Consider the following 27,576-nt stretch of genomic DNA (forward strand, 5'->3'; position numbering starts at 1 on the left):
TGTCAATGGCAGATCCAAAATGAAAAAGAATATGAATAAATCATTTCCGAGCATTACATATCCGCACTAACAATATGGAAAGACAATGTTGCAGTAGTAGTATGTCCCTAATTCGTATTGAAGCAGTACTCGTATTGAAGCAGTACTCTGTTCTTTCAGATGCCCAAGAAAGATTAATAATGACGAAATCAACCATCCTGTCAAGCCGTTCAAAAATTTGAGTACAGAAGCTTACACATGAGAGCACGAGGAACCACTTACAAAAAGGACTGGCCTTTAAAGGTCTGAAATTTGCCCCGACAGACTGCTTAATCGATCTTCACCGACGAGTAGATGAGCCTTGTGAACCAGAAGCAAGCGTAGAAACCAATGGTTCCAGTGACAACAAAGAAGGCATAGGACACAATTAGCATGTACCCGAAGTAGAGGACTCCTGAAACGAACTTAGTGATCTCGAGCTTGGTGAAAAAGTAGAAGGTTGCGTAGAGGAAGAGATAGAGGGCGGAGGAGCCCGAGGTGAGGTAAGATCTCCACCACCAGAGGTAGTCCTCGCTGCAGAGCTGGAAGTAGCAGAGCACGATGGTGATCTCAGCACAGGTGATGATGAGGATGATGAAGACGAGGAATAGGAAGCCGAAGATGTAGTAGAACTGGTTGAGCCAAATGGATGTCAGGATGAAAAAGAGCTCGATGAAGACTGCTCCGAACGGGAGGATCCCTCCTATCAGAACTGAGAATGCAGGGTTCATGTACCATGCCTGCTCAGGGATCTGCCTCGGGATCTTATTAGTCTTCACGGGATCCTCAATCGCCGGTTTCTTGAAGCCCACGTAACTTCCAACGAACACAAGAGGGACCGAGATTCCGAACCATAAGAAGACCAGAGCAAACATAGTACCGAAGGGGACAGCCCCAGAAGACTTCTCGCCCCAGATAAGAGCGTTCAGGACAAAGAAGATTCCGAAGGCAATAGCAGGGAACATGAGTGCGGTCCTGAGAGCTATTCTTTTCCACTCAGTTCCCTTGAACATCTTGTACAGGCGGGTAGAGGCGTACCCACCGAAAATGCCCATGAAGACCCAGAGCAAAAGCATAGCAGTCATTAGACCACCTCTGTTCGAAGGAGAGAGGAACCCAAGAATGGCAAAGGTCATAGTGACCAGGATCATCCCAAAGAACTGCACGCCTGTCCCCACGTAGACGCAGAGGAGGTCTGAGTTGGATGGGGGTCTGAAGACATCTCCATGGACTAGCTTCCACCCAGTCTCTTCCTGGGCTTCTTCCTGGGTCTCAAGCTCGTTGTACTTGGAAATGTCACGGTAAAGGGTTCGTAACATTATCATGGCAACCATCCCAGAGAGGAAGAGGACAATCATCAGAGAGTTCACGATCGAGAACCAGTGGATTTGGTCGTCGCTCATAAGAAGGTAGGTATCCCACCTAGATGCCCACTTTATGTCACTATCCTGAAAGATTCACATGATAGAGAGTGGTCAAGCGATCACTTAGTTGGCCAAGAAAATAAACTCTCACAGTGAGGTGTCTAAAGACAATTGGGAAAAATATTTTCGATCCAATGCCTGTTACCAAAGAACTTTCCAATCAATCTAACAGAGGCTAACTAATACATATGTCATGTTTTGGATTTCCGACTGACTACTCAAGTAGTAATTTAGTTAGGAAATAAGATTCTCTACAGTAAAAGGATAAAGAAGTTCAGAAACTAACCTTGAACTCAACATCATAAGTGAATATGATTTCCTTGCCCTCTTCCACCTCTTGAGGAGTGTTGGAATTGACTACTGTATGCTTTGAATGAGGATCACATGTAGTCAGACGAGTATTGTCACTCCATTGGCCTTCGTACTCATGTTTAACACTGCATTTCCAGTGAGCCAATGCGTAAATACCATATTTTCACAAGGAATTCGAGCAATTAGAGGGAGGGAGGGAGGGAGGGAGGGATGCGAGAAGACTGACCTAAAGGGTTTAACCTCAAATCCTACAATTCTTGCCATATCAGTTTGCATATCTCTGTGATACCTCACAGTAAAAGCCAAATGGTTATGGATGAAATACTTCTCTTCTTTGCTCTGTGAAATATAACCACGAGGAATTAGAACACTTCACAAATAGTGGAGTCTATCCAGAACTTTTAGGTAATGACCATACCCCAGAATATTGTCCCTTAAGCCCAACATGGAAACCAAGTTGATAAATGGGAGCAGATTCCTGATCTTGCCTCCGGATTGGAACAACAAGGGGGAGATTGTCAAGTATCCTGTTGCAATATAGATAATAAGCAACTTTTACCAGATGCAGATCAGATTACGCATCCAATTGGCGTGCAAGTAGCTTACATATTTACACGGTACTCATCCTTGATTTTTTCTTTCAAGTCCTTTGCTTGCTTTGCGTCAAGCTTTTGCCGGCATACAACAGTGCACATCTGCGGTTCCCGCATCTTAAACTGCAAATCCAACTATCCCATCAGTGAGAGTTGCAGAATAGATATTTGTGAAAGCTTTTCTGAATATTAGTAAAAACTTATTGAATAAACCAAACATCACCGTGTAGGGAGAGTTCTCTATGCGGTCACCACGAAGCACTTCACCAAGATTCTCTGCGCTATCCACTATTTTCTTTGGCTTGCAATGTGGAAGGGAGTAGTACGAATAAGGAAGCTGTGTCTTTATCGAAGTCAACTTGTTCACCTTCACCTTCAGCACATCTCCCTGCATTCAAGGACGATAAGAAGTAAGATTAGACTTTCCTCCTAACAATCGGTCCTACCCATAATTCAATATTAAAAACTACCAAAAATTTGATCCAGTAACAACTACAAAGTGCAATTAACATCATAGAATTGAATTATCCAAAAATGGGGGGTGCTCAGATCTGGGACAACTGGGTCACAGGACAACCAAAGGAAAGATGGTCATATTTGCAGTCATAACTGCATGACTGTGTATGCCGGCATATGCCCTATTTTCACATCTTTTCCTACTGCACCAATATCTACCAAGATCAACCCATCAAATAACACTCTAGGTGAACCTTAGCCACAGCAGAGCAGAGCCCATATTTCACCATGTCAGCATTATCACAGAATAAATAAAGCAAGAATTTTGAGCCTAGAATATAGCATGCCAGTTTTAAAGCATCAACCATTTTGTTTATTGTATGTGAAGTCACCTCCCAGATCTCATTACCCGTCAAGCATCACAAAATGAAATTCTTTTTACCAGACAATACATCACGAACTATCGAACAAAAACGACAGGAATCGTCAGAACAATCGAGCAACAGAAACTTCAAGGATCTCAGCTCTCCATTAGCTAAGCATCAACTTTTAACGCCATTTCTCATTTCTCATTTGTCAGAGAACACTCATTAAGAATCAGAAATCCGAGCTGATAGTGAATCTCCTTCACAATTTGGCAAAAAATACAATATTTCCTCAATCAGTAGAAAAAGCAGGACGCAAAAGGACGTCCTGCAGGCTGCATGCAAGATCTAACCATCCTAATCAGCAATCTCCACTCCAACCCCCAAGTATAACTAGCAGTACTGAACCAAAACTGACGCCAAATCCGGTCAGATCCAAGCCAATAACCGCCGGATCAAGCTGCTCACATTCGGGCGCCACCGGATTCAGACCCAGAGCGAAAACTACCACTAATCAAGCCATGCGAATGGAGAGCTGACCTTTTGGAAGTCCTCAGGGGCGACACCGGGGAGGTAGAAAGACTGAGCTCCATGGATCAGGAAGAGGCAGAGGAAGAGGATTGAGGAGACGGCCGCCGGTGGACGGGACGAGAGGGATCTGCGAGGATCCATGAGAGAAGCTACTTCTTCTTCTTCTTCCCTCAGGGCGAGAGAGAGAGACGGAGATGTAGATCTGGAGAAGCGGTCTGTGTTGGTGTGGTGGGCTTCGAGATCTCAAGAGTGCTGTGTGGAATATAACGCGGGGAGAGAGAGAGAGAGAGAGAGAGAGGAGAGGCCGAGTCGGGTCGCTTAAACGAGTCGGGTTTTCTGTCCGTCCGGTTGTACGGGTACGGCGAGTTTGGATCTTGGGTCGATCCGTCATCCGCGGAGGGTATTCGCGATTCACAGCCTGCTTGATTTATAAATGAAGATTACTTTGATTACCCGAAAAATAAATGAAAATTACTATAAAATATGAAAAAAAATTCAGTTCTGCTATCTCGACACATGAAATGCAAAAAAAAAAAAGCATCAATTGAATTATACAGGCGAAAAAATTGAATTATATAGACAAAAAAATCCTACCCTAATTATTTTATTTAATTTTGTCCCATCATATATATAGGATTATCTAAAAGTTTCTTATAATAAATATTTCCTCTCAAAAATGACATAAAATTGGCAGATCGAGCCAGATGGACTATTATCTTGTTGGGTGAAGCACCAAGGGTAACGAAATATGGGTCGGCTCACGCGGCATGCGCGTTAAGCAAACTGGCCGTGAACATGTGATCAAGTGCAATATGTAACCTTAATTGGACTCTCGCCATGAGCCATTAGGGTCAACTGGCATACGACTCTTGAAGGACTAACTTGCCGTATCGACTAAAACAATCTTGGCCTTGATCACGGCACATTAATTTTATGTACCTCGACGGGCTGGCTCCGTAAGGATCGTCCTAAGCACAGTAATATTGCATCGGACGGTGCCATGTTGTCGGGAGGCAAAAAATTGTTTGCTCTATATAGGAACTGGAAGATAAAGAATTATGCAATCTTTTAACAATGATTGATACCAACTTTATTTTACTTAGAAGAAGCTCTAATAATTCGATGTAGGACCAGTATCCGGAAAGTCAATATATATTTTAAAATTCTTTTAATAAAATTACTGATGTTTCATGTTTGTCTCCTGATCTGGACAATTCACCTCTCACGATCCAAATCTTTGGCCGCCCTGCAGTGCTCATTTAGACGGTATAGTAATGGGTATTATCATTTTCGGACTGTTATTATAATTTTTTTTTATATTTGATAAAAAGTTATAATAATTCTGATATAAGTTTTTCATAAGAAAAAAATTCTAACATAAGTTGATTCGAGAAATTTCGAGCTTATTTATATTAAATATGATCACGACTTCGACCCTTACGAGCAGAGAAAATTCAAAATTATGAAAATTTTCTTTAAAAGTAAATTTAATTCAAACTGAATTAGTTCAGACTTATTGAATTTTAAATATTATAGTGAATTTTGGAAAGATTTTACAATAATAAAATGAGGAGTAAAGAGGAGGGGATTGTTTGGACACGATGCGACCGACACCGACAGATCCCACGCGTTTCAAAGGGTCTAGAGGGAACGTCCATTGTACGATTGGACGGATCTCCCCCGTCTTATGGGTTTATCATTATGATATTATTATATCATTTTGGCCTTTTCTTTATTTGTTAAATATTTATTTGCTAAGTGCTATATATTTATTTCCTTTTTTTTTTCCCAAAAAGACTATTCTACATTGCCTCCGTAAATACGCAAAGGCAAATGGCTATGGTATGACCCCGCAATCTCTCACAGCCTCGCCTAGCATGATAACACGGGGTCAGTGTTCGGGCTGAGTCTTACTCTGCCGTGCCATCAGCATATCGGCTCATCAAGGCAAGGAAAGCTAGCATGTCGTGTTCTTTTACTCAATATGGCCCATTAGCCCATTAAAAATGTGTCAAGTTAGCCTATATATGACAAGGTCCAATAAGACCAATAGCCTTTTCCATCGTAATAAACTAGAGTACATATATAATGCAATATCATAGTTGATGTGGAGAAAAATATGGGACAGGGAATATTCTTTTACCATGACGAATTTGCACCCGATGGATACTCAATCTCTTTCTATTCTTGTCTTCCACTTCTCGTGCCCTCGTCAATCTCACATGTTTGACAGCTACTGCTCTGAATGCCCTGGACTAAGGAAACAAAGGTCAACTGGGGATTGGAGGAGGTTTCCCGAACAACCTCCTCCGACGCTCATGTTAGAGTTTTACTAGAGAGATAATTTAAATCATAATATACGAATAATTAATTCACTTGTACATGAGTGTAGGGTTAGTATTTATAAGGAGATGTTGGAGATTGTGCCCGATTCATTATCGATCGTTCTTTGGGCTTTGCCCCATTAAGTCAGGCCGAGTCCGTTCTTCGGGAAGGTTTTCCAAAGAACCCCCTCCGAAGCTCAAGTCAAGAGTCTTACTAGAGAGAGGAATCAAATCACAATATATAAACAGTCAACTCACTTGCACATGAGTGTAGGATTAGTATTTATAAGGAGATGTTGGATATTATGCCTAAGTCATTATCGATAGTTATTTGGGTTTGGGCCCATTAAGTCGGGCCGAGTCCATTTTTCTGCGACTGTCTAGTCCCGCTCGCGGGAGGACACGGAAATTTATCTGCCCGAGTCAAGGGAGGCTCGATGAGCCTCCCAAGGGGGTGGAAGGCCCGCTTGGACTTGTGAGGCTCGCACAGGCCTCCCTTGACGGGGGAGGCTTCGCGAGGACATGAAAGTGGGGGACGCACGTGATATTTGATGGGCCTATTCGGGGGCTACCGACAACAGTGGGGCAAGAGGGGTTCGGTGAGCCGGCACGGATCTGTCGGGTCCAGTCTGGTGTAATTATCTTATCAATAGTCATTACATCTTCAGGAGATCAGCGACAGTATTTTATTCTTATTCAAATGTAGATCTCAATAAGATCTTTAACAGTGGAAACAGTGCTTGCGCCGTATACACATTCGATATACCATATATTGTAGTCATCCATGCTTCATACTCCTTACACCAGTGGGATCAATCCTACACCGTTCACGCTTAGTTTCTTCTTGGAGAAAACTGCTCGGGAATAATCCCGATTATGGACACATGAGCTTCTATAACCGAATCCCTCCATTTCCTTCCCTCGCAGACGCACCCTCGAGCTCGATAGCATCGATCTCCTTCAGGTGATCGTATTGTTGGGCTTAAAGAGAGCCCAAGAAACAGATTGAAACCTTTTTCCTATCTGCAATGCTTTCTGTCAGGCGTCGACCGTTGGGAAGGGCTCAGTATCCAAAGCCAACGGCTAGTTGTTCCCTTCCCAACGCACTTATATATAAATAGCAGTAATCGTCTCTTCCGTCTCCAACACACAGCCACTCACTCCCAGCTTCTCTGCCTCCAGCAGCAACAAGAAGACGAATAGCTAGTTGCAGGCTTGCAGCTGATCTTTTCTCCTCTTCATCTTCCAATGGCTTCTTCTCTTGTTTCTTCCTTGGCGCTTGTCTTCCTTCTTCTAACAATTTCGGAAGCTCGGGAGATGCTGGTCGGAGGGAAGGCCGGTGCTTGGAAGATCCCGATGTCCGAGGACGATTCCCTCAATGCTTGGGCTGCTAGCTCCCGCTTCCGGGTCGGCGACTCCCTCGGTAAGTTCTCCATTTCTCATACCCGTCCCTTGACGAGCTAGAATTCTCCATGTTCCTGGGTGATTAGCTGTGAGTCGAGTTTGTCGCTGAGTTTCTTACTTTTTGTGGCTCTCTCAGTGTGGAAGTACGACGGAGAGAAAGACTCGGTGCTGCAGGTGACGAGGGACGGCTACCTCAGCTGCAACACCACTAGCCCAATCGAGGAGTACAAGGGCGGGAACAACACCGTGAAGCTGGAAAGGTCAGGCCCGCACTACTTCATCAGCGGTGCTGAGGGACACTGCGAGAAGGGAGAGAAGCTGATCGTGGTGGTCCTGTCTCAGAATCACAGGAGGTACACAGGAATCTCCCCTGCTCCTTCTCCGGCTGAGCTCGAAGGGCCCGCTGTTGCTCCGACGAGCGGTGCCGGGAGCTTGAAGAGGGGTCTTGGAGGTTTGGTGGCAGTTGGGGTTCTGGTGCTGGGCTTCTTGTTCTGAGAAAGGGCTTAGGCTTGGGGGGTTCTATATGGCTTGGAGGTGTTGGGATTGAGATTACTACTATTTGATGATTCATTCATTTGTGAGGGTCTATACTTAATTAGACTAAAATTTTCATTGAAATTAATTAATTAATTTATACTTTAATAATTAATTTTCAGTGAAAGGGCTTATGCTTGGGGGGTGACTTGGAGGTGTTGGGATTGAGATTACTATTATTTGATGATTCATTCATTTGTAAGGGTCTATACTTAATTAGACTGAAATCTTCATTGAAATTAATTAATTTATTTATACTTTAATAATTTCACTCTTTTGGCCTCTAAACTGAACTTTAGTTTCAGAAATTCCTAATAGTGAAAGCAGAGGCGTGAAACACATCAAAAACAAACATAAACATCATCAAAAGCAAACATAAACGGAATTTTTGACACTCATTGAAATTTGGTGCAGTATGGGCCGACATATATCGTGAAGTCACACCGCAGTCGACAGACATTTCATGGATTCACTGCAACATTGCGAAACTCCCAGCAGAGAGAGTGAGAGAGAAGAAACGAACTTCAAAGCATCGACGAAGAAAATCAGAGGAAACCAACTTTAAAGCATAGTCAAGAAAACCATAATCGAATAAAGAACTTTAATAAAATCATTGCCCCTATTCGACCCTGCAAGAAAATCTTAATTGCCAAAGGCAATTATGAATTTACTTTACAAATGTCAAAAGTTTGCTTGCAAAGCCTCTAACCTTTTAAAACAAGGACCCGCCTATTTAACAAACAAAAAGCTTTGAAACGGGCTTGTCACCAAATTGATGAAGGACCATTGATCGATCAATCATCGTCCGATGAGATTTCAACAAGAGGGCCCTTCAGACTGCCTTTATTGTCACCTAGAAGCTCGCGGGCAGCTTTCTCGAGAAATTCTTTGGTAGCAGCCTGAACAGATGGCTTTTCAGGAGACTGATACTTTCTCTTCCTCTGTGTAGGCATGTTCCTCATTTTCTCTCTTCTACTAACATCCCTCATACTCTGCCTCTGATCTGCAAAACCAACTCTTCAGTCAAACAAGGAAGTGTATCAACAATGTTGCTCCCACGAAGAAAGTCGCTGAAGAGACACCTGGGGTAAGATGGGGCAAAGAGCGCTCAATGAAGCGGTTTGCTGCCTGAGAATTTAAGGTGGTTGAAGGTCGAAGGGGCGCTACAAAGTTAAATAGAATTATCGTATCAGTCATGGATGAATTCAGGCCAAACTTCACATCAAATGCTCATCAATCAAATAATCAAACACATATTATAGTGCAAAACTTCATGTCTTAGTGTAGTTCAGCTCCCTCGCTTTGACTCTTTTCCTTCATTTTTATTTTTGGGGTGCTCTTGTGATTCCCCCCTTTTTAATTTGAGAACCAATCAGCATGTCATGGATACATGCCATACTATATCAGGAAGCTCTGACTTAAAAGGGAAGGGCATTATTTACTTCTTGTTTGAGATTCTCCTGTCGATTTATCTATCATTAATAAATTCATACTGCAGAAAATACTCTTACATGTATCATTCATGCCTAACTATAATGTAATTGTTCATGAATGTATATTGAAGTACATACCCTAAGTTGGAAGAGCAAATTATAGTCGACAAAAATGGAGATTCCAGCCAACACATACCCAGTTAGCCATCAACAATTTCCATGTTCATTTAAAATTCTCTAAAACTCCCATTTCACTAGTTCCGATAATCTTCCTATATAACATAACGCGTTGCCAGGTAACACCTAATCATTTTACTGGTCATGAGATTTCATCATATAATAAAACTATCTTAAAACTTTAATTTCAGCTAAACCCATAATCTTCTTATCAATTTTCGAAATTGGAAAGAAACTAATCAAATATACCACTATAATACAAATTCAGCATATGATGGCACAGTTCCTAAGTTGCAATGGCATTTCTCAGTAATCAACCTCGGTTTACTAACGAAGGTACATTCAGTCATTCCACTAGAAGTGTGTCGCTTTGCCAATCGCCACGAAACAGAACAGAATTAACAAGGAAGGAAATTTTTTAGGCTAAAAGAGGGTACCTTTGTCCAAATCCATTAACCGCTCAAGCTTGGCTTCATATAAGCTTATTCTCTCCTGCATACAAAACAAGACAAAAGTAATATCAAATAGGCAACCCAGATTTAAGAGGAAACCTACTGAATGCCCTCTGAACAAAGAGAAGAATCGAAAGGAAACAACTAAATGCAGAAAACATGACATTCTTAATCTGAGCTTTACTCTCGTGGAAATGGATCCCAATTCAAGTTGATTGCAAGCTTCATTACGCTTTAATCATGCCTTAAACCGCGTTCATTTCGAATCTCACTCGCAGGATTCTGGTCTATCATCAATCTGAAAGCATGTCATTTCACAATAACAAGGACCTTCTGATGAACTTTGTTGTTTCATTCCATCTCACCGATAATGGCCAGAGCAGGTAAAACGAGCAACTTTCACAATTCAAAGTCGCAAAAAATCAAAGCCGGAAAAATCATTCGAACGTCCGAAAAGACGGCGAGAATTCAGGAATTAATGTCAGCAACTTACCAGCTCCGACTTGATAGGATGGTCAGCAGGATTAACCCCCGTGCACCTCAACCTCACTGAAGAAACACATAAAATTCAAACATTAATTCCATGCGAAATCAAACGCTCGACAAGTTAGTGCTTAGCGATTCGAGCTCGAGCTTGGGTTGAGATGCTTACGAGCTAAGAGAGTGGTGGCGGATTTGGCGAGCACGAGCATGGCCTGGGCGCGCTGGAGCGGGTGCACCTGGGTGAGGACGTCGGGGTCGGTGAGGGAGAGGAATTCGGGGAAGCTCGAGCTGAGGCGCTGCAAGTCGGCCGAGGTTCTGTTCACCGAGTCCATCACATTCTCCGGTACTATGCTGTCGCCCGACTCCACCTCCATTGCCGGTACCTGAACGAGCTCTCGCTCTCCGGGACAGCGACGGTGAGGTCGTACGGGTGTCTGTCGCTCTCTCTCGCAGGACACTCTCTCTCTCTCTCTCTCTCTCTCTCTCTCTCTCTCTGTGTTTCGTTTTCGGGTTCGGATTCTCGCAACGTTGTCTGGAGTTAGGGCTTAAGAGGGTAAGCGGAAGTGACGGTAGGCGTAGGGCGCGGCTGCCGTGACGAAATAATTTTATTTTCCATTGTGGGAAAATTGTCAGTGACGCAATAAACCCTAAAACCGCAAGAAATTGGGGGGTTTGGTTCGAGCATTGTTAAATACGGAAAATGTAATAACAAACTCAATCACGGAATCATTTTCCATGGATTACTGGAAGAAATGCGAGATGGTCGTGTTTAATAGTAATCTCGTTGTAATCTGAAAACTCCATGCGATTCTGATGTGAAATCTTTAGCGATCGCGATTAAAAAGTTTTCCCGAGAAAGTGATTATAATCGATGCAAGCGCCGTAAACTACAATGCGAAATCCAGCAAAAATTGGATTTTTCCACTACGATATGAATACCTAGTTCGCTTTGCACCTATCATTAGTCGAAATCATCTTCTCTGTTAGGCCCTCAGTCCTCGACTTTCTGAAGCGCCAATGTGAACTAAACTTTTCTTGCGATAAGACGGGTATGATCCAAAGTTTGCATCAATTATTTCCGAAAAAAAGAAGAAAAGAAGAAAACTTATTGTCAATTAATCCTATTTATCAACGAAGGTTTTCCGATTTCTATTGATTTAGCCAAATTCAATTCGCTATATAGTAATGTGAGATCGTTGCGAGATTAACTGAATGAAACTGAATCCGGGGAAGAAATCACACTTTGCTTCAGGCATTCTAAGAAGAGCAAAATAGGAAAGCCAAACGAGAAGGTGCCATCTCGCAGGCTTAGTAACATCCGGGAGCCCACCACCATCCTATGTACAGTTCTATATTCGGCCGGTGCATGATGTTCAAGCATATCACATGCTGTGCCGAAGCACGATCATCATCGACGAAAATGTACAGTCATGACAACTACGGAAATGTCGGCGGGGATTTCCCTGAAACAGAATCATCCCATGTTGGGCGGCATTACATTGCTTCAATTTTCTCGGGTCCGGACAAACTATTATCTTCTGGGGTTTTTTCGGGGATAGAAGGCTTAGAAGAGGGCGAGGATTCGTCTTCGACTTGCGAGGACGGACAAATGGGCTTCTTGAACTGGACCAATATCATCGTCATATTGTCACATCCCTCACCGGTGAGTGTCGACGGTGCCAAGCACCGTTCAAGGACTCTCTCGCACACTGCAGAGAGCTTGTTTTCCTGTAAAGTACGATTTGGTATGAGAACGCAATACTAAGGCCTTCCAAATTACAACATCAAGTACGGATCAGAAACCTTAAATTCATAGGCACAAAAGCAGTTGGGCTTCAGTGCTTGAGAAGTCACTTAAAATTTTCTTAGTGGCTAAATGGACAGCAAGAACAGGTACAGGAACTGCTCTTCCAATAGGTGCCTTACCCATCTTCTTCCTCTCCTTACGCTCAGTTTTGATTCTAAATAACCAACCCCTAAATATTTTATACTAACATTTAAGGACACAAAATCGGTCGAATCAAGCATAATATGCCTATTAAAAAATTTAACCGTGTGATATGCACTCACCGACTTTAAATGGTCGTGTATGAAATCCACCAGCTGCTGGCTAGACATGCAATCCCTGAAACCACAACAGAAAATGAAATAACCATCGCGTGTCTAAAACGTAAAAATTGCATGAAAACATACGTCCTAGAAGCAAACAGAAGCAAAAGTATTGGTTCCTGCACAAGAAACCACTCGAGAGAGGCTGCAACTTCTTCACCTACAAGTGACAAGCTCGGTGGCTTCTTGAGAAGCGAGAAATTAATTTGGGCTCATATTCAATTTCACTCGCTCTATTTCAACTGGCAGATCCTTTAAAACCTGATGTCCATACGCTCTAATGTACCAATATGAATTGCCAGTACCACAAATTACCAACTCCATCACAAGTGCCTCAAAAGACATTCATTAAGTTAACCTTTTTGAAACGATACCGACTTTTCGAAATTCTATATCTTTCTACAGATGGCCATGGCCATACTTGGCAAAGTTTCTTGAGCAAGCACAAGTCAACTCTTGCACATTTCTAAGTGATCCCCCTCTTTGATCAGATATTTACTCCTTTAAGCAAATTCAAGTGAAATATAAATTCACACGTCCTGACTGAAACCTCACTTTTCTTCTAAAAAACCATAAACCTACAGCTAAGATCACTTTGGCTAACCAAACTATATTGAGGATCCACAAGGACAGAGAAAATCTTCCACCTAAAAGGCCTAAGGGAAGACAAATGAAACCAAATGCATAAATGAAGTTCCCAAAGGTAAAAAGTCCCTAGAAATGGGTGCATACTCTTCAAATGATCTCATGACTCTGATGTACAATGAACGACATTATTTGGAAGAACCCAAGAAAGAACTTTTCAGAGTGCAATTTTAAATCCTAAAGATGTTAATTCATTCTATTAATATTAGCACAATTCTACATATTTTCTTCGAAATTAATAAATTCCTCATTGCAGAGAAGAAAGTTAGATGCATACCAGATACCATCACACGCTAGTACAATGAAGTCATCATCATCACACAGCTCAACCTAATCAGTGCACAGCAGAAAAGATATTCAGAATATAAGAAAACACAACATATTCCATATATTCAGAGAGGAAGTGATACTAAACAAAAGTTTGCTTTTTTTCATTAAGTGAAAGAATTCATCTAATTTAAGAGATAGAATTGCCCTAAGTTGGTGGTGAGCTCCATTTTTTTAAGGAAAAAGAAAAAGGGAGATGCCTGACAAATATACTCACTACATTTATATCTGGATTGGCCGTAACAATTTGCTTTTCAGCAGGCAAAAACTTATTTTGCTTGAATTCCATGTCACCTGCAAGGGTAATATGAGATGCAAATCTACCAAAAATGCATTCAAAGACAACTATGCTAATACCGAAACAGCAATACAACTTTCCAATTTCAACAAGTTATTTTTTTTTACCGCAATTTGAGCAAGTTACAAAACGCATTTTTCCCCACGATCATAAGCAAAATAAGTATCAAGGAGTACAGTTTCAATTTATCAAAAAAAAAAATGTTTGAAATCATGCCAACATATGGTATCAAGTAAAGGAGTTGATGGTGGAAAGAGACATTGAGAACATAACATTGACAAGCAGGAAGCAGAAGTACCAATAGCTCTAGCGAGATTTAAACTTCCGTTAACTCGTCCGGCGTGGATAAAACCACCAGCTTTTATTATCCTCTCCTTTTCTGCCTCCAAATCAGGTTTGTGATCTCGAGAAAGATTGCATGCCTATCAAAGGAACCAAAAATGAACTACACAATGCTCATATTTCCATAATCATCACATACGCAGATATCTATCTCCAGATCTAAATAGCGATCATCAGTTGTTAACAGAATTTCCATAAGGCAGCATGAGTTATCATCTACAGTGCAGTTATGTATGCTATTATTGTAGTATACCAATATTAAAGAAACAACCGCAAGCAAAAGCTCTTGAATAGTGCCAACAATTACCTGACCCCTTTTAGATATAACACAGCGAGAATCACCAGCATTTGCAACAAGAAGTTGGTTGTTTCTAATGATTGCAACGCAGGCTGTGCTTCCACAAGTTGGTCCAGAAAAATCAGAATGAGGACCCTGCCATACTCGGGAAAATGAGCTCAAAACTATACGTTTAAGACAAAGTAACCAAGATAAAATAGGAGCTAAGATAATAAATCAGTAAGATGCATTATCATGTTGAATGACTCTCCACCCAGAAAAACAATAACTACTAAGAAAAATCCTCTATCACTTGCTAATTGCACCTACCTCCTCAAAAGCCCATTCATCCACCCGTTCATTAGCATCAGCTCCCCTTGGAGACCATATCAACCCTTCTATCATTCCAGTAAATTTGTTTATCTTGTCTCCCAGAACAGCTAATTCTCTCCACCCTCTCTGACCACGCATCATTTCATCCATTCTACACAATAACAGGCAAAATTTAGATCAAAGGAAGAAGCAAATCACGTACACATGTTGCCACGAGGTTAAAGTTGAATCCAATAGATTGTCTTAAATTCTAGGAGCTACAGCTCTCTTGCAGGAAGAGGAAAACTCAACTTATATATCACCCTCTCATCCATGCCAAAAAGTGTGGCCAGGAAATCCATCCAACAGCCTAGGCAGTCACTTTTTTCTAGCAATTAACTGCCTATCCACCAAATGCATGCAGAGATCCGCCACGTGAAAGTATAGGAATATGAAGAAATAAAAACTCAAGATAACAAGGTGCCAAGACCTGAAAAATGCTTTCTTAACCGAAGTTACTATGTCTCCAGCTGCATATGACTCGCTCTTTAGCACCTGCTGGTGAAGAAATTTGGCACAGAACTTTGCAACCACTTTACCTGCAATTTGTTGCTTCAACTGAGCATAATACTTTACATGCAATTGGGCCAGAAGATAGCAGAATAATTTTTATATATCTGCATATGATGAAGAAGGAAGTTTCCTCCCAATGATGGTACCGGTCGTATAATATAATATGCATACACAGGGGCGGAGCCAATGTATAGGCAGGGGGGGCCATTGCCCCGTGAACCCTTGAACTTTGAATTTTTTAAAATTTTGCCCCAAAAGTATGTTTATTTATAAGTTTTTCTATGTAAAATTAGTATTTTACCCCCCCCCCCCGAAAAAAATATTTATGTATTATTTATATCAAGTAACATTTTTGCCCCCCTTGGATGAAAATCCTGGCTCCGCCCCTGTGCATACAGAATTCAAAGCCCACCCTCAGAAAATGCTAAGAGGAGCCAATGTATACTAATATCTTAGGCATGGAAAACCGAACCTAGCATTTGCATAGAGATACTCTGTTGAAATGCCATACATCCACAATTCACAATATCAGGATGCAAACGAATCTCAGAAAAGGCACGCATGAGAGGATCGCTCAACAAAGCGGTGAAAAGAGACAACATTCATAAGATTCATTACCTCCATGACCATCATAAACACCAAAGAATGAGGTGTTAGAGTCCAGATCGGGATAAGCAGCATGCTAGCAAAAAACATAAACCATTGCAAATAGCAAGATTAGCAACCGCACAACCATCATAAGGTGAGTTCACCAAAATTTTAGTTTACTGGAATACTCACAGCATCTTCCATAGTTGCACGCCATCCTTGCATGGATGATAAACCAAATCTAACCCGACCATTCTCTCCATCTTCTGAAAATTTCTCAGTTTTCGGAGTGCTCAGGTATACACCCATCTCTAGAGACAAGACAAAGAAAACTCAAATTAATTCACAGACTAATTGCTTTCCCATTCCGGAGATTTATGGAATGCCACACTTAGCTTTACTAAACAATTTAAAACCACTGATCACTTAAGCCTCACGTGTAATTCCCTGAAGCACTACTACACACACGAGATGATTACTAACTAGCCCAGGCAACCATCATATTAACAAAGCACGATCATGCACCGAAAGGGAAAACCGCTCATACCAATCAAACTTCATCCGGTCATAATTTTGCCACCACATTACATAGTAGAAATATGTAGTAAAATTTTTTCTCCACCTCTTTCTACTCTTTGAATTTCATCTTTTTCGAATTGCCGCCCAAGCAATTACCAAGATCACCTTACCGCAGTTGCAGGACTCTACCGAATTCAACACCAACTGCAGGCTAAACAATTCGAGAGTAGAGCGCTCAACAACACAAGGACATGGACGGATCTAGATAACACAGGACAAGAATTCTTCAAATGACTACGCATTCAAAGAACAAGCAGCCGTGATACACTACAAGCCTAAAACCACATTCTTTACACTCACAAATCAAGCTTCAGAGTTGTTGGCGTGTAGAAAATCCTTGGTCGGACCTCTAAACTCCGTTAGCTCAGCTCCCTACTCAGTCCTACTCGACCGGCTTAGCTCGCTATCTAGTTCACTCATACATAGGGTGATCGATTCCGGGTACCCTATATTTTTCACAATACCCAGACCCTACCCTGTAAGAGACAAATTCTAAAATTTTAAAACCGGACCTTAACTTGTTGAATCCTGAAACCGGAACCTACCCGAAATCTATACTATACCACAGGTTCCGGACACTCTGTTGAAACTTGTAAATTTTTTTTCGCTAAATAAAACCGAAAATATCACATATATAATCAGTAATCACGCCAAATAGAATATAACATAGATTTAGATTAATTCATAACAAAAAATATATACATATGTCTCATCAATTCATCAATAAAATTAAACATTTATAATACGATCTAACACAATAAAATACATCTGTTCTGATTCATTAGAGGAGGCAATAAATTTACTCTTTCATCTTTTTTATTTTAATAAATAATCGGTTTCGGGCACCCTATAGGCAGGAATCGAAATCGAAACCGGAATCGATTTTCATCGATTCCTAATTTTAATACCCGAAACCCACCTTATTTTTAATACGAGCTATCCGGACCCTATCCTAGATTCCAACCGATTCCGGGTATACCCGGTACACCATGCACACCCCTACTCATACATACTGGCAAACCTCGTGTATCAGATCAATCCTCCCCGAGATATGAACACATATGTCCAGGGAAACAGAACGAGGCAGCCGAGCTTCAGTGATCAAAGCGAGAGAAGACCGTGCTCTGGTCAGAAACCCAAGCCAAACTGATCGAGAAAATCTCAAATTCAAGCCGCTCTGCAGCTTGGTTTTACTTACATGCGCGATTGAGGTGCCGTACGGCCGGCGTCGAGGAGTCGACAGCTGAGACGGGGAAGGAGAGTGGTAACCGGCTGCCTCCTTGAAGTTCAACCACCAGTAAGGCGCAGTATGAGAAGAGTCCAAACTCCAGCCGGACCTGAATCGGAGGGGGAGAATCCGGAAAGTTCCTCAGGTGAACGCCATGTGAGGAGATCGAATCATCATCGTAAGGATGGTGGCTCCGGCGGCTGGTGGCGGGGGCGCGTGAGCTTCACGTTCTCTCTCTCTCTCTCTTTATCTCAGTGTGAGGGGGGAGGGGGAGTATCTGGAAGCGAATTTTGGAGCGGAAGGACTTGTCCGTGGCGGGCGATGGAATTATTACTTGGAAAACTAAGGGGAGAAAGCTCGATAGACCGGGTGCATCGTACACCTGCAGAGATGATCGCGGGCCCCACGTAGATGACTGTAGACCATCCGTACACCTGGAGTATACAAAAAGGGTTGTACCTGTCTTATCCACTTTCAGATATTTTATTTTAATTAGTTTTGAAATTTTCCTTACTACATATCCGAAACATTGTCGGGGGGAGGATTGTTTTCTTTTGGAAAAGTCTTTGTTTTTTCTTTTTCCTTATTAAAATCGAAACCATTTTCTCAATAAAATTTACTAACGTAAAAAGGGGAATTAATCTCTGCTAAAAATAATATTAATTAATTAATTAAATACATCACGTAATCTCATTAAAAGATATAACGGTGTTATGATCCCTTTTATATATTGTTTCCGTCTTCCAGTAGTCTTCTGTTGAAAAACAGAACAACAAATGCTAGTAGCCATCGTGCGACATACGGGACCTGCTCAATGTTTTCTTCTGTCTAGAACACCGACACCTATAGACATGCAGTACGTGCGATAAAATAACCATGACGGATTCACCTGTCAATCCGGCAATCGAGCAAATCGCCAGAGTAGTTCAGGTCTTCATCATCGTGGACAGGAGTTGATCTGCTCCTCCACTCTGCCATTTTCTTATTGGAATGATGTTCGAATTTCGGTCATGAATATTTCTCAGTCCTTTTTCCAGATAGGCCGCGGCCGAAAATAAGATGGACGTTCAGAAGAGCGCGATGACGAGGAAGAACGCCCGAGACATCCTTCATTAATGATGAAATCGATAGGAAAGGAATGAAATCACAGAGGTTCTTTTGGACCTATGGAAGAGTGGAGACAGTGCAGCGAAAGCTCCAGGTCTTCTTCTTCTTCTTCTGAGTCTAAGAGGACGAAAGCTACACCTTCGTAAGTCGAATCGTTATCCTGGTGGGCTATGCATGGTCACGAATCAATAACTCTCGATCTAATATCTCGGACATTTATTACTATGTCTGTACTGCCCGTCCGGATTTATCCTGACCTACTAAGTTGTACATGTTACTCGTCGAAAGTTAATGTCTATTATGAATTAATAAAAACGGTTTCTATACGTGTATTTTTTTTGTTAAGCAGTTAAGTGGACCCTTTATTAATCCACGGCAAAAATATATACAGGTAAAATACTCGATTAGAAATTACAAGAGCTAAAACAAACGGTTCATCCGTCGGGCAAATTACAAAGGATAATAGGAGATACATTAAATAAGAACGGATACAATTGTAGTTTGCTACCGTTAGCTCCGATCACTACCTGCTAATAATATTTCATCGTGGACCCCAATAGAAATCGAGAAGGAGGACATCATAAATTCACGAAGAAAATCTACTCCATAATAATGTAGAGTAGTCAGGGTATCTCGAGTTGGTATTACAGTGCATGATCCCACCAACAATCACAACCACCAAACATAATTAGTCTAATCCTTAACAGCTCAGGGCCCTAAGTAATCAAACCAAGGAACTCAAGGCTTCCTTGATGGGTTTGAACCAGCGAACACAATAAGAAGCCGATACGTGCAAAAATCAACAAAAAGAGCACGTAACAAAAGGTTGGTTTTTGCAAGCGGGAGGTAGGACTAATAGACTGACGGCGTGATCGTGTATCGAGGTGAGCTGTTATAGAAGAGGCTCATCTTGTAATAAAATGGGAATTAAGGGCTTAGAGAGAAATTAGTGTTAAATGAGGGAGCACTTTTAATTCTAGTGTTAGACCCATGTACACGGGGTTCTGATGGATGCAGATTACAGAATCGTGAAATGTAATAGTACATTACTACATTTCCTTTAATTTGAATTGTAATTTCTTTTCTAATATTAGCCCAGAAAATTTTAATTTGTATTTTGATATGGCGTGACATGCATATATTATATGATTTACAATCGGATGTATTTACTTTTTTATCATTTTATAATCACTACAGAGTATAATTATTTTTGCAATTCTTAAATATGTATACTAATTTTTATATGAAGAATATTAGAAAAGGTTATGTTATATAACATCAAAAATTAAATTATGGAATTAATAATGAAAAAAGAAATTGAGCAAGTGGAGGAAAAGAGAAATATCGGCAAGCGGAGAGACAAGAATTCGAGTCGAGAGAATTATAAAATTAGAAGTACTCGAAGGTAATTGGAGGTAATGCGGGATTATTAATACACTCTTAAATCTAATGATTGAAAATTAATTATATGTATTTTTTTCGATGGGTAATAATGAAAAAAAATTATATCAAAACCGCATTCTTCAATATAATTATAATAGATAATACATTAATTTATTTTTAATTCAGTTTCAGTCAACTATTTTTTTTTTTTAACTTTTTTCCTTCTGGTTCCAAGAGTCGAACCAGCGTTGCTCGAACGGTGGGTGCCAACTCTGGTCTGTTTCTTGTTCCAGTGGGCGAACAGTGAAGTCAATAGTGGTCCCATTTTAGTCAAAGAGAAAAATATTGTTGACCGACACAGACCGAAACTCAAAACCAAATTGGTCTCGATCAATAAACGTATTCAAAATATCTCACGGCTTACGCAAAAAAGAAAAAATGAAAAATAAGTATGAGGAAATCGATAATTTATTAAGTAAATAAATGATCGGGCGAATTTTATGATTATTCAATGAGGTATGATAAGGGCGTTGAACTAAATCGACAGATTGTGTCTTTGTATTTGTGAGATGATGAGAAATCAAATGGGACAGTCAACTCCGTGATGCATTAGGCTTGTTCAATTGAGCCCACTTAGAGAAATGCATACCTAACAACTTCCAGTCTCGTCTCATTTTTCTATTTCTCGAGTCTTTCCTGTTTCGGGTCCTCGTCTTTCTGATCTTTCCATTCTTTCGTACTAAACGTACACCTTAGGGTTTGAACAATTCGCTCGTGACAACCACGGCCGTATGACATCCCCACGATGGTTAGTAAACATACACTTATAATTCAATCCTTTCATATTCGGTCTCTTTCCATTTTTGTCATACTATAATTTATTTCAATCCTCTCTTTCGTATTCTATCCCTTGTTTCTTCTTCTTCTTCTTTTTTTCCTTTTTTTTCCCTCTCTTTTTTCATTTCTAAATGCCAATCATAAACTAAAATATAATTCCTAAAAAAAAGTGTAGCGTAGTGGCGCACACCCTCGCCTAGTGACCAATAAGTTCCAAACTCGATACTCATGTGTAGGTTACCTATATCCCTTTATTAGATATTTAGAATTTTCATTTGATTAGGATCATAATCTTCCTTATAACTATACATCTCCTTTTCCTTTGTTTTCATTCCTTCAGTACCAAACATACGCTAAATTTTGACCCTTTTGGATCTTGCCGATATTAGTCATGCAATTATGGTCGCTCGATCATCGCAACCATGTCATATAGCATTCTAATTTTTCAGAATTTTTCGAAATTTTGTCCATATCCATAAGCAATAAGAATAACGAATAACATCATCCCCATCTAAAACATGTTTTCGACCTAATGTCATCAAGAGATCGTGGTTCTTGTTTAGATAGAGCTGAACCAATATAATAGAGCTCGTAATGTAGATCGAGCTCAATCAAACATGGTCATTCGCTTAGATTCAATTTCTTTCAACCGTCAAAGAATAAAAGATTATCAGGAAACTCGAAGAATTTCTTCGTATTCAAGGCCAAAGAAGAGAGCACGTGCACTAAGATGTGTACATGTCCTCAAGCTATATCCAGTACTTCATAATCACTCATCGTACATGAATTGGTTCGGACAAAAAACTCCCCAGCTCGGGCCGAGCGTCCCGTGATACGAATACTCGAATGTTCAACATCACCGAGAAATATAAGTTCCCACTTTCGACAAACAAACCAACATCCGAACAGGTACAGTTAAGCTCTGCAAGAGTGTTGATTAGTTCCCTGCCAATCTGTTCAAGAGACTAGCAGATCTCTACAAGCTTGAACCTCCTCATTTTGTGCCTCTAACAGACCTTGCCCCGGGACCAAGCTCTGCAGTACAGCATCCAAAATGGCTGCTCTGAGCCGACTGTTGTCCACCTTATGGAGTACTTCCTTCACGGCTCTAAAATCCAAGCTGCCTGATAGAACCAACTTCCCGATGACCTCCCCGAAACTACTCGGGACCTTAGGCAGATCAATGCTCAGATCATCCAAAAGCGAACCAAAATGGATGCAGCCCATTTCTATAACTTTTGCTGTCAAGACATGTCTGCTGTAAAGGAGTTCAAGAAGCTCAGAGACTTGGCCCACTCGGGGCGGGATCTTCACGAGGGCTAGGAAGAGCGCCTCCTTCACAACCTCGGGGTGGTAGGCGGGGGCCTGCAGTTCCTCCACACACATCAGAGCCTCATCGAGAGTTATAACGCTGAAGTATTCTGCCAGAAGAGAGACAGTCTTCTCCCGACGGAGATTGACAGGACACATCTCTGTAGCTGAAGCTGCATTTGATTGATTCCGGGAAGTGGATGGAGTAAGCATAGTTACATTGGACTTTCGAGGAGAAGGGCCGTTGCTTTGCAACAAGGGACTCGTTCTCAAAGCCAACATGTCGCCACTTCCTAGAGATTGAGGCAGGAGTTTCGAGTCGAAAGATGGATATTTGCCCATCGAAGGAGAATGAACGGCAACAGTGGATCCAGAGCTACCTGCACCACTTGGCATCGATCTAAAAAGTGGAACCTTCCAATTATCCGTATGAAGTCCTCTGTGCAGCTTCCTCGTCCCGGGCATCCCAGGCATGATTCCTCCTGTTGTGGGGCTTACCATGAAGCTCGGGGGTCCCTCCATATTCTTCTCTGCTTCATAGTGAATTTCAAAGATGGTCTTGGGCTTCACCTGGTAAAATAGACATTTAAGAAATGACAAGATTTGAAATCGACGTCATCGAATTTGATCTATAAATTAACTCCGGATCTTGAACTTTTTCACCGGTCTTGTTCTTGACAAAATCTTAAAGCTCCAAATTTCTCTTAGTACAGTTACCAAGCAATAATATTTCAGGAGAGAGATATATACAAGTACTCAGTCTATCCAACCTCTTCTCGCCTTGGAACCCAATGGTTGGATCGTAGGTCGAGGACATCTTGCACCATGAACCTCAAGCGGGGGGGCAGCTGAGGATTTGATGTCAGCTCCTTCAACCTGTCAAAGTTCTTATCATGGATCACGCGAAATCTTGAGCTCTCGTCTAGCTGCTTACCAATCGTATTGAACAATTGGCAGATTGCTTCAACATTTTCCTCAGCTGGGCAGACTTTGTCATCGTGTCCCAGAAGCACCTGCCCGAGATTATCCGGAGTTAGATATCAAGCAAAAAAACATCCCCTTGAAATTGCCTCACATTCCCTCCCTTTTTCCCTCAAAAAAAAAAAATCAACGAGTTCTACTCATCCACTGTGAATGAGTAACAACCAATATACCGGTCATGAGTAATATCCACCCAATATCTGCTCCATTTGGTTATGGAAGACTGGAGAATACATCATTTTAAAGATAGGTAGAGGAAAAATGATAGATTGCACTATTCCAGCCATGATGCTCAGAAAATCTTGCGATTTTCCTTCCTATGTTTTGAAAGAGGAAGCTGGAAAGACTTGTTTGGTTTTTAAAATATAATTCAACTCCACTCCACTTTATTATTATCTCAATTCAACAACATTATAATTACTTTTTCATTTTTTCTTCAATTTAATAATAAATTCTCTCATATATTTTTTTTAACCATTATTACAACTAACTTTTTAATACTAAATTCTCTAAACTATTCATTACTTTATTTTGTCATTTTCTCTAATTTTATAATAAATTCTCTCACATACTTTCTTTACCATTATTACCATCAATTTTTTAATAACAATTTTCCAAACTATTTTGCCTCCATTTCATGGGATAGAGTAGAGTATAACTCTACTCCAAAATCAAGCGCCCAGTAAATTATTTTTCCCATTAATCTAGAGTCAAATAGGGCAAGAATCCTAATGCAAATTTACCAATCACAGCGCAGACCTGAACTATGCGGCGCATAATTATTTCAGTAATCATTCTCTGCTTGAAGAGCTCCCCAGTGAGGCGTATGTTCCCAAGCGCTCTCGGCTTTACTAGCCGCTCCTTCTCCCTTCGTTCCATTTCTTGCTCCGGGGCAGCCATCTGCCTTACTTCTGCTCTAAGTTGAAATGCTCCTTCAAATGCTTCCTGGCAATTATTCAAGAGGATTTGCTTGAAAGTAATTCGTCCCCCGTGAGGTTCGTCTGTTGGGAATTCGGGAAGCTGGTACCAAAGGTTGGAGCACAAAAGAGCATACATTGGACAAAACATGGGTTCCCGAACAGCCTTATCATGTATCAACGAGACTACACCCTGAAAGATGATGAAACCACCTCGTTATGATGTCAAAACTGGGAAAATCATCAAATGAAGATGATGCACTAGAGACAAATGTATAAGAACCTTTAAAATTTCCACAGATGTAATTCCAGAATGCATAAGTTGACTCTCGAGAACATCAAACTTCGTTGGGGTCAGTTTGTTCAAAATACTGCAACGAACAAATTCGAGAAACTTTCACGATAATTTCAAATGTCACTGGCGAAAGAAAGCACAAAATTGAAAATGTGAAACGGTTCATCAAAATGAATTCCCAACTACTTTAGATGATGATGTGAGTACCCTCTTACTGTCTTCAAGACACGTTCCTTTTCAGAGATGATGATTCCTCTTCGGGATGACCATGGAACTTCAGCCTTCGCAAGGCCAGGAGATGCCCCAACCTACATTTACAGAGATTATGCATGAGATGCTGTTTGTGATGGAGAAAAAAGAAAGGCAAAGTAAAAAAGATGTAAAAATAGTGAATTGCAATTCCTTGATGATATTATATCATCATTTGAAAGAGAGAAAATACAGGAGAGGGAAAAAAAAAAAAAAAAACTCGTGCATAGCATGCCGTAAGACCACAGACCAACCCCGTTTCCTTAGTTGATATGTACCTAAACATCTAATTGCAGCGAATCAGGCCTATAATATAAATGGACTGAACCTAAAAGAAAAGAGGCATTTGACAATTGACATATTCTAGATCATTCAAATTAATACTCCGCTGAGTAGTTCTTTCTGGATTTCCGCCAATCAAATGTATACATTCCAAAAGAAGAGGCAGTACGTAAATGATATAGTTTAAATGTAGATTAGGTCAACCTTAGCACGTGCCTGAGGGCAGGACATAGAAATACCCCTCATGCATGCTCTGCTGTGAACTACCTCAATGAGAGACTTTTTTTTTTTTTATCTTATTCCAAATTTTACTTGCACTAATCTAAATAATCGTTTGGGAAAATTACATCTATGATTCTGAAAAGCAGAAAATATTTTCAGCTGTATGGCTCATTTATCTGAATGAAGTACAGGAAGAATAGTCAGAATCAAACATTATTACCCCTAGGTTACCGGATATAATGGTGGACTCTGTCTGGAAGTTCAATTGGGCTTGGCGACTATGTATCTCCTTCTCCATGCTGCCATGAATAGTTTCTCGTGATCTAGTGTCCCCAAAGGCAGATGACTGACCAGATCGACTACGCCAATCTCGATTGTCAACCTCAAAGCGGCATTGCTGGTAAAGAATATCGGCTAAAGTGAAGTCCAAGGTACAGCACACAAAAATAGAGAAAGAAGAGATAAACAGGAAAAATCTAAACTATAGAAATATTTATCGAAGATCCCCAAGAATTTTTATAGAAGTATGGAAGATTGGAATGTATACATTCCTGGAGGAGGCCAGTAAATAATAGAGTTTTGACTCTAAATTAGGTCAACCTGAGCATGTGCCCAAGGGCACAACACAGAAAATTCCCTCATGGGTCAGACCTCAATGAATGACAGACCCTTCATCTGAATTATGAAAAGGGGTCTGAGCATTCCAAATTTTACTCCATCTGAATAATCCATTGGAAACAAACCCAGCAGCGGAGATATCACATCTACGATTCTCATACACTCATTATAGCTCATTTATCTGTGAACTAAATACAGAAAGAATTTGTCGGGAACGGACAGTTATTACCCGTTCGTTGCCAGACATTGTTAGATCCTTTCTGGAAGTTCAGTTGGCCTCAGCGATTGTCTATCCACTGCTCCTCATTGCCATAACTAGTTTCCCCGGAACCATCGGCCCCAAAGGCCAATAACTGACCAAACTGACCACGCCAATCTCGACTGTCGACCTCAAAATAATCGGCCCTGAGAAACTGGATGCTGCTATAGTAGAAGAATGTTAGCTAAAGTGAAGTCGAAGGCACCTCCACATCAGAAAATACAGAAAACAGAGATAAAAGGGAAAAATCTAAAGTTGGGTTGCTACAAGAGTTTACCTTATCAAATTATAGAGGCCATATAGAAAATGTTATCAAAGATCCACAAGAATTTTGTTAGAAGAAAAGGATTCCATGATCCTGAAGCGATCTTACCTGGGATCGCAAATCCCAAGTTTGTCTATGAAGAGCAGATCTAATTGTATTAGGGTCTAGAATTGATTTCTTCCATATAATACTAATCGATAGGGCTCATTGGTAAGTGCTACAAGATCTCGGACATTGGAAATCACGGTTAATGGTTATGGACCCGAATCCATTAGTATCCAAGGTTGTCAAAAGCGTAAGAATCTAGATAAGAGTTGACGAAGACCCAAGTCGTCTGCTGAAAAAGGCCAAAAGACAGGACGAACGAATTTTCCTTCTAATTATTGCACCAGTGTTTTCCTTCTTTTTTTTTTAATTATAATTATTTTAATGTTATAATTAATAAGTGGGTGGACTTAAAAAAAGGTTTGGGCCAGCCCACTGACAAAGAGAAAAGCCCAAAACGGCCACCAAATGCATATTAATCAACCAATATACCTCTTGCAGTCGCAAGGGCAGGTCCAGGCTTATACTGGATGCTCTCAAGACCTTGGCATCGGATACACCTTACCTGCTGTATCACGTAAAACAGCAATTGTAAATCATCCTCGATACCGATTTCCGCAAATATGAGCCAAGCTTTGGAGAGTAAATTGTGTTTATGCCTGTCATGTAGATCTTTATGGGCAGCATTTCACTCATTGCACGCCCACCTAAAGCCCACACATTTACTGTTCGTCCATATTTACTGCAGGAGCACACACTCGAGTGCCCCGCCGAGAATTAGGACGAGGGTTTCCGCACGCACCGAAGTGCAATCTACTTTTGAATCTCATGTTCTTCCCCGCCTCTCTCCATGCCAGTGACCAAGACGATAAATTCAGCAACAGGTCCCGATTCCTCAGAAATCCCAATTTCATACGGCACAGAATGCATGCAATGAAAGTCTTGAAGCTTCATGAATCCACCCCATAGAGGACCTTTCAACCCACCCGTTAGCTCTTTTGAAATAAGTGGAAAAACGCGA

At 40.9% G+C, this 27,576-nt stretch overlaps 5 protein-coding genes and 1 non-coding gene across 9 annotated transcripts; 1 reads left to right on the forward strand and 5 right to left on the reverse strand.

Moving 5' to 3' along the window:
* Window positions 1–6: 6 nt before the first annotated feature.
* Window positions 7–3,954, reverse strand: LOC116188019 (transmembrane 9 superfamily member 9). The gene is made up of 7 exons (XM_031517121.1): window positions 3,709–3,954; window positions 2,571–2,735; window positions 2,361–2,470; window positions 2,173–2,281; window positions 1,981–2,093; window positions 1,729–1,879; window positions 7–1,466 (listed from the first exon to the last, which is right to left on the reverse strand). Exons 1-7 carry the CDS (start codon window positions 3,838–3,840, stop codon window positions 309–311), a joined length of 1,938 nt encoding a protein of 645 aa, XP_031372981.1. The 5' UTR covers window positions 3,841–3,954; the 3' UTR covers window positions 7–308.
* Window positions 3,955–7,156: 3,202 nt separating this feature from the next.
* LOC116189172 (early nodulin-like protein 3) lies at window positions 7,157–8,204 on the forward strand. Its single transcript, XM_031518719.1, has 2 exons — window positions 7,157–7,446; window positions 7,564–8,204. Exons 1-2 carry the CDS (start codon window positions 7,272–7,274, stop codon window positions 7,920–7,922), a joined length of 534 nt encoding a protein of 177 aa, XP_031374579.1. The 5' UTR covers window positions 7,157–7,271; the 3' UTR covers window positions 7,923–8,204.
* A 326-nt stretch (window positions 8,205–8,530) lies between these two features.
* On the reverse strand, window positions 8,531–11,148 carry LOC116189171 (nuclear nucleic acid-binding protein C1D). The gene is made up of 5 exons (XM_031518718.1): window positions 10,676–11,148; window positions 10,517–10,572; window positions 10,009–10,063; window positions 9,044–9,124; window positions 8,531–8,964 (listed from the first exon to the last, which is right to left on the reverse strand). Exons 1-5 carry the CDS (start codon window positions 10,878–10,880, stop codon window positions 8,756–8,758), a joined length of 606 nt encoding a protein of 201 aa, XP_031374578.1. The 5' UTR covers window positions 10,881–11,148; the 3' UTR covers window positions 8,531–8,755.
* Window positions 11,149–11,719: 571 nt separating this feature from the next.
* LOC116188345 (probable protein phosphatase 2C 60) lies at window positions 11,720–18,094 on the reverse strand. Its single transcript, XM_031517633.1, has 11 exons — window positions 17,755–18,094; window positions 16,170–16,288; window positions 16,008–16,071; window positions 15,307–15,415; window positions 14,835–14,988; window positions 14,535–14,660; window positions 14,184–14,307; window positions 13,805–13,881; window positions 13,538–13,590; window positions 12,577–12,631; window positions 11,720–12,234 (listed from the first exon to the last, which is right to left on the reverse strand). Exons 2-11 carry the CDS (start codon window positions 16,284–16,286, stop codon window positions 12,001–12,003), a joined length of 1,113 nt encoding a protein of 370 aa, XP_031373493.1. The 5' UTR covers window positions 16,287–16,288; window positions 17,755–18,094; the 3' UTR covers window positions 11,720–12,000.
* A 3,684-nt stretch (window positions 18,095–21,778) lies between these two features.
* LOC116188603 (eukaryotic translation initiation factor-like) lies at window positions 21,779–26,848 on the reverse strand. Of its 4 annotated transcripts, none has more exons than XM_031518060.1 (8): window positions 26,619–26,848; window positions 26,216–26,406; window positions 25,589–25,765; window positions 24,823–24,923; window positions 24,604–24,691; window positions 24,163–24,513; window positions 23,193–23,435; window positions 21,779–22,992 (listed from the first exon to the last, which is right to left on the reverse strand). In XM_031518060.1, exons 2-8 carry the CDS (start codon window positions 26,231–26,233, stop codon window positions 22,069–22,071), a joined length of 1,902 nt encoding a protein of 633 aa, XP_031373920.1. In that variant the 5' UTR covers window positions 26,234–26,406; window positions 26,619–26,848; the 3' UTR covers window positions 21,779–22,068. The 4 variants fall into 4 exon arrangements, with proteins under 4 accessions (XP_031373920.1, XP_031373921.1, XP_031373918.1 ...); XM_031518061.1 differs by having other exon boundaries at window positions 26,216–26,409; XM_031518058.1 differs by having other exon boundaries at window positions 26,523–26,848.
* A 364-nt stretch (window positions 26,849–27,212) lies between these two features.
* Window positions 27,213–27,318, reverse strand: LOC116189686. The gene has a single exon (XR_004152457.1). It is a non-coding gene; the product is annotated as a small nucleolar RNA snoR103 (small nucleolar RNA).
* Window positions 27,319–27,576: the final 258 nt, after the last annotated feature.

This window comes from Punica granatum, chromosome 8 (assembly GCF_007655135.1).
Source record: "Punica granatum isolate Tunisia-2019 chromosome 8, ASM765513v2, whole genome shotgun sequence".
Taxonomy (NCBI): domain Eukaryota; kingdom Viridiplantae; phylum Streptophyta; class Magnoliopsida; order Myrtales; family Lythraceae; genus Punica; species Punica granatum.

Bases quoted from the DNA above. Each gene is read 5' to 3' on its own strand.
- LOC116189171 (XM_031518718.1), bottom strand. From the start codon at position 10,880: ATGGAGGTGGAGTCGGGCGACAGCATAGTACCGGAGAATGTGATGGAC. The intron at 9,125-10,008 runs GTACCCTCTTTT...TTAACTTTGTAG, and splicing joins GTTAATGGATTTGGACAAAG to CGCCCCTTCGACCTTCAACC. The intron at 8,965-9,043 runs GTGTCTCTTCAG...TTGGTTTTGCAG, and splicing joins TTTGCCCCATCTTACCCCAG to ATCAGAGGCAGAGTATGAGG.
- LOC116189172 (XM_031518719.1), top strand. From the start codon at position 7,272: ATGGCTTCTTCTCTTGTTTCTTCCTTGGCGCTTGTCTTCCTTCTTCTA. The intron at 7,447-7,563 runs GTAAGTTCTCCA...TGGCTCTCTCAG, and splicing joins CCGGGTCGGCGACTCCCTCG to TGTGGAAGTACGACGGAGAG.
- LOC116188603 (XM_031518060.1), bottom strand. The intron at 24,924-25,588 runs GTAATAATGTTT...CTGTAAATGTAG, and splicing joins TTATATCCGGTAACCTAGGG to GTTGGGGCATCTCCTGGCCT. The intron at 24,692-24,822 runs GTACTCACATCA...TGTTCGTTGCAG, and splicing joins GTCTTGAAGACAGTAAGAGG to TATTTTGAACAAACTGACCC.
- LOC116188345 (XM_031517633.1), bottom strand. From the start codon at position 16,286: ATGGGTGTATACCTGAGCACTCCGAAAACTGAGAAATTTTCAGAAGAT. The intron at 15,416-16,007 runs GTAATGAATCTT...AACAAATTGCAG, and splicing joins TGTTTATGATGGTCATGGAG to GTAAAGTGGTTGCAAAGTTC. The intron at 12,235-12,576 runs GTGAGTGCATAT...CGTACTTTACAG, and splicing joins TACACGACCATTTAAAGTCG to GAAAACAAGCTCTCTGCAGT.
- LOC116188019 (XM_031517121.1), bottom strand. From the start codon at position 3,840: ATGGATCCTCGCAGATCCCTCTCGTCCCGTCCACCGGCGGCCGTCTCC. The intron at 2,094-2,172 runs GTATGGTCATTA...TATATTTCACAG, and splicing joins TTAAGGGACAATATTCTGGG to AGCAAAGAAGAGAAGTATTT. The intron at 1,467-1,728 runs GTTAGTTTCTGA...TGAATCTTTCAG, and splicing joins CTTATGATGTTGAGTTCAAG to GATAGTGACATAAAGTGGGC.